The sequence below is a fragment of the Etheostoma cragini genome, chromosome 23 (assembly GCF_013103735.1).
Source record: "Etheostoma cragini isolate CJK2018 chromosome 23, CSU_Ecrag_1.0, whole genome shotgun sequence".
Classification (NCBI taxonomy): domain Eukaryota; kingdom Metazoa; phylum Chordata; class Actinopteri; order Perciformes; family Percidae; genus Etheostoma; species Etheostoma cragini.
In genome coordinates, this window is record NC_048429.1 from 8,657,939 (window position 1) to 8,663,542 (window position 5,604).

General features: G+C 38.8%; 1 protein-coding gene across 6 annotated transcripts in view; it reads left to right on the forward strand.

The window, feature by feature from the left end:
• Positions 1–5,604, forward strand: part of cacna2d4a (calcium channel, voltage-dependent, alpha 2/delta subunit 4a) — a 79,615-nt gene that overhangs the window by 69,506 nt on the left and 4,505 nt on the right. For 5 of the 6 annotated variants that reach the window (XM_034863317.1, XM_034863320.1, XM_034863319.1 and 2 more), the window contains 8 exons: positions 1,099–1,113; positions 1,583–1,627; positions 1,887–1,949; positions 2,968–3,038; positions 4,120–4,195; positions 4,286–4,338; positions 4,772–4,827; positions 5,137–5,157. In XM_034863317.1, the coding sequence (XP_034719208.1) occupies positions 1,099–1,113; positions 1,583–1,627; positions 1,887–1,949; positions 2,968–3,038; positions 4,120–4,195; positions 4,286–4,338; positions 4,772–4,827; positions 5,137–5,157 (400 nt within the window). The remainder of the gene's footprint in view (positions 1–1,098; positions 1,114–1,582; positions 1,628–1,886; positions 1,950–2,967; positions 3,039–4,119; positions 4,196–4,285; positions 4,339–4,771; positions 4,828–5,136; positions 5,158–5,604) is intronic. The other variant, XM_034863322.1, reaches the window with a different exon arrangement.

The following is a 5,604-nucleotide window of genomic DNA, read 5'->3' on the forward strand; positions in this document are numbered from 1 at the left end:
ACCTGGGAAAACACTGAGACATTCACAAGGAGGCAGAAACGGGAAAACAAACCCAACAAAAACCCCAAACCACAACATTCATGCTTCCCTGAGAAGCCTCAAATGAGCTTTTTCCACATTGGACACGTCATGAGTCTAAAATAGCAATTATACACACAAATTATAATGATCTAATGGGCAGTTTTTCCAGTTTATTTGCTGGGCAAATGAACCCTTTTGGATTTCAATGTCTCCATGTCTTTTTACCCACTGCCACCCATCATGACAGATTAGTTGAGATTTTGTGGCTTACTTCTGGCCAAAGCTACAGAAATAGAGTCCAATGAACATGTGACCATTGGTTTCACTCGCAGGCCTTTAGACTTGATTTGTTTACGTAATTAGCAGAAAGTGGCGACATAGTATCCCACAGAAACCGTCCCTAATCAAGCCCTGCTATTTACCAACAGCAGGCAGGGAAGGATCATCATTTCTGTCAGTCCAATCACTGAATTGTAGTTTATTTCAGGAGGCAGCGATGGGAAGCAAAGAGAAAGATAGGATTGAGAACGATGATAGATTGACTCATTCACACTTCGACACGCTCTATATAGCCTGACCATGATTCTGAAGACATATTGTACACACACTGTGTACATAAGATGTGACCATGAAGTCATGAGGAGAACTATTGACATTTTGACTCATGTGCCTTCCACTAATGAGTGAAAGTGTTAAAAGGTTTACAGTGTTGATAGAGAACTCCCACTGTCCAGTTGCTCAGGCTGATATATAGTAAATACACCCTTATTATGTAAGAAGCACCAAACACCTAAATGTCATTTTTACATTTTCCTTCTTTCATTTTTCTTGCTTGTAAATCTGTTAAAACCATAATTAAATTAAAAAAATCTGCATTTATGAAAAAAACTATATCTGCGGTCTTTGGTCTATTCCTGAAACATATGCTCTGAGATGATGAATGGCTCTGTCAACAGCATTCTAACAGCAACAGAGTGAGACAGACTAGTCAGTTCATGGGCTTACACATCATTAACTGGAGTAATGTTTCTCTCTCTTCTTCATGTTCTCTTTTTATCTCTTTTTGTTTCTTCTCAGCCAAATGACACTGATGTAAGTATGCACAACTTCCTTTTTCCTCATTTTTCAAAACATCTTTTAACATCTTCAGCGCCTGCATGAGCTCTGTGAAGTTGGTTTCACATTCCAGTTAAAAAGATCACACACACAGTCACAGACGTGCAGAAATTAAACTTGCAATAGCAAGCAAACAAGACACTCAGAATCCCATCACAAGTAGACACATCACACTGAAATTAACACCTTACCAAATGTTGCACGCTCTTTCACACACACACACACACACACACACACACACTTGCACATGCACTTGTCGACATTGACACATGTTCAAGAATAACACTTCCACAAAAAAAGACAGACAGACCATGTTCAGTCATTTCCTCACATACTCAAACTTGCCACACACTACTCATCAACTAATTACATGTATATAATTTTTCCTATGATTTTAATTATTTTACATTACAAACAGTTTCTTTTCTCCCTTTCTGTCCTGCAGTGCTCTGATACAGATGGAGTTTGTCCGCTTCGGTGTGACAGCTTTGTGAGTATATCTTGCTCTCTATCTGATATTAAGTGATTATGAATAATCAAAGCCCCAAAAAGGAAAAACTAAGTTTGATCTTGTCCTGCTGTTTGGTGCCACTAAGAAATATATTTTATATATATTTATAACTTTAATTTTGAGTCACTCCTAACTTGAATTACATGAATTATTTAGCTTGTTGTTATCTTTTTCACTGATGTTTGACACAAATCTTCCCTCACAAGTATTTGCTTTCTCTGTCTCTTTCTCTTCTTAGGATATTGCGTGCTACGTGATTGACAATAATGGCTTTGTCCTAATTTCTAAACAGCAAAGTGATGTGAGTTCACACACACACACGAACACACACACAAACACACACACAATGATAAAGTCTGCTTAGGTCACGGGTCGAATGTCCCTCACCCTCCGCTCACTGTGTGTTGCCGTTTTCAAACTCTGTTCGCTTAGGGAATAACAACAAACTTAAAGCTAGCAGGCCACACCCTGAAGATCGCAAGTTTTGAAGGTTTTCAGCCTTTTCCCACAGTAACTATCAATATTTGGTTCAAGCATTAAAATGAGTCAGTGGCCATGAATCACAGCTGTATATGTAGCACAATACTACAGAAGCTTCATTTATGCAACACAACGAAACGTAAGAAAAGCAGAAATGTGCGCTGTAACTTTATTGTAGCAGTGATAGTTTAACACAGATTTTTGCATTCTTGTCTCTTTTTATTCAGTTTTTGAAATAAAGTTCCAGAGCAGAAAGCAGCACCCAATCAATCTGAGGAAAATCTTTACGTGTGATGTGTCATAGATTGTACAAAGTAGTTTCATTAATTTCAGCAGCTAGAAGTTAATAACACATTCACAACAGACATAACTATTGTATTATTGATTAAAGCAATAATGCTCCTATAATATGCCCATATGTGTTTTTAAGGTTTGAGTGAAATTACGTTTAAGGTATAGTTTGACATTTGGGGAAATATGCTTATTCATTTTCTTGTCAAGAGTTAGATAGTAGTGATGGTACGCAGATTTATTACCTTTGGCCAGGCTAGCTCTTTTCCACCGTTTCCAGTCTTTGTGCTAAGCTAAGCTACCTACTGGCTGTAGATTTATATTTCACGTGCAGACACCAAAAAGTAAAAGAATCATACATGATGGGATACATTGCTTTAAACCAAAACACAACACAGTTGGGTAGATAATTGATCATACAATTCACGATGAAGTGAAAGTAGAAGGATGGGGGTTTATATTCCCTCTGTCAGTTAATCATGATATGAATAAGTTCAGCCGCACAGACGGCTTCACACTGTTTTTTTCCCCTTTCTTTTTTGTAATAGGCAGCAAGATTCTTTGGCGAGGTCGACGGATCAGTAATGACAACGCTAATCCGAATGGGCATGTTTAAAAGGTAATGTCTGGTAGTGATTGCCTGTCCAGTTGGCAGTATAGTTGTATCTGGTTACTTCTCTGTCTAATAGCAAAGGACAGGGGGTTACCTCTTCCTGGCAGGGCCTGCAAGAGCTCAAGCATCTTAAATTGTATGTAAACTTCTCTAAAGCAATTAGGCAAGAAGCTGCACTGTCCCAACATTGCACTGTTAAGTGCCATATTATGCTTCCTGCTGTATTCTGCTCATAACACCATGCATTTAAATGTGGCTCATGAATTTGATTACATGTCATCCTCATGCTGTGTCACACCACAGAAGTGGTTGCTGTTGAGGCTTGTCTTAACAAAGAGGGTGGTTTGCAAATGTTTTCCGTTTTGGTTTTTATACACCTAAGCCATGCATTATGCATGTGAAACCCATTGCGTGAAGGGCATGATTTACTGTCATTAACTAAACTCAAAAGCGTTGTTTTTTTTGCTACATAATGGTGTAGTCTCTGCCCTGTGTAGTTCCCTCTATGTGCCAAGGTTAGCTAATTCACCATTCTTTGTGTGTGCAGTATTCCTTTTGCTCCCCTTTAAGCATCTGTGACTGCTCTAGATTTTCTCTCCTGTCTCCTGTTTTCCCCATCTTTTATGTTTAAAATCTCATGAGTGATGTGCTATTTTTATACAGCTAAAAGATTTTGTCATGTTTCCTTTCACACAGACTATTACGTAACTGGTTTTGAGCATGCATGAAGCTCAGTGGCTTATACAGTATGTTCATGAATCTGCGAATTTGCGTGTTTATGTGTTCTTGTACCTCGACCTGCAAAAGGACCGTATATACACAATGTATTGTAAAAACACAAGAAAAAGTCAAAACAGTTCGAATACCAACTGTTTAAATATGAAGGTAATTCTATCACTGGGACAATTTGCTCTCAGGTTTCATTCTTTTCCAGTTTAGGATCAGGGTTTCTACATAGGTTAGGCCCAGCTGTACAACTGTGTGTGTAATAGTCTGCAGGGGGGTTAGGGTCAAGGAATTTGACGTAAGCCAGTGAAATACTGCCTGAGGAGCAACACCATGTGCTTTTGTGTGTGTGTTTCCTCAGGGTGTCCTTATTCGACTACCAGGCCATGTGTAAGATGAACTCGCACTCTGTCAGCAGCGCCCGTCCACTTCTCAGTGTATGTACAGTGCACGCGCTCTGTATGCAATATAATTATCTTAATGGTCTAATCAATTATTCAGTAACTATAATCTGTTTATCTCTTCAGCCGTTCTATGGTTTGGCTTCAGGCCTCAAGTGGTTCCTCTCCAACTTCCTACTGTAAGTTTTGCTAGGGGCAACTGGAATGTCAGTATATCCAAAAGATGTTTGCTATAAGAACAAAAGATTGTGTAAAAACAGTAGAAGGTTTTTATTCTTGGCTAAGCATGTTTTATTTTTTTACACCTTAAAAAAACAAATAGTAAAAGTGGCAATTCGCTAGTCAACGGGAAGTTATGTGCTGGACTTAAAAACTTTTTTTTTTTATTGTAGAGATTTGGTAAGGCTTGTCCAGTCATCCAAAAACATCTACCAATTAGTGCTGAATCATTTTAGGACCCATTTTCCCATATTCCCATGACATTACTTTGGGTCCTTGGCCTGTTTTTGAAAGCTGATTGCAATCTGCTTGCAATCAGCTTTGGTCTATAATGATGGCCTCCTAATTGACTCCCTCTCTACGTCCACTCTCCTCTTCTCTCTTCTCCACAAGGTTTCTCTTGGAGTTTAATATCTGTGGCTTCTGGCACACGGAGCATTTCGCTGATGGTGAGCTCTACAAGAAAAAATGTCTATGAAGAGTTTTAAATTTCACAAAAGTGGCTCTCTTTTGCCCTATTTATATTGAATGACACACATAGATGTTGTGTCACCATGAGTGTCTACTGTGAATTATGTGCAACCTTTATCACCAGCCTAGAAGTCATTATGTACATCACATCTCTGATCCACTCGCCACTCATCTGTCTCGGTCTTTCCATTGATCACACATTCACCTTCCTCATTACCCCAACTGTCAATCATCCACTCTTCCTCCTACTCCCACATCATCATCATCATCATCGACCCTCCATTAAGCCAAGCCACATTACAGCTCGTGTGAGTATTTTTTCTAAAGTGTTAGGAACATTAGGGTTCTGTAAAACTACGTTTTTGCATTTTTTGTGTGGATTAGAGTTTGTAGTATACTTCAAACTAAATCAAATGTGGTGTCTCTGATTACGTGAGTGACTTTCAGTGGGAACAGGTGCCACTGGCAAGTTTTACAAAAACAAGACCTACATTGAAACTAATGTAATTCTGAGGAAGTCAGGCAGAAAACATAGCTCACAACCAGACAAAATTTCAACAGGGCATGATGGCACTTCTTTCTGGTTTCAAACCCATCATTTCACCTGTACACAGAAAACAAATTAAATTTCGTTTGGAATTCACAGGGTGCTAGAGTACCTTTGGTCATGGTAGAAAAGGAAATACAGTGGGTACGGAAAGTATTCAGACCCCTTTAAATTTTTCACTCTTTGTTTCATTGCAGCCTTTTTCCAA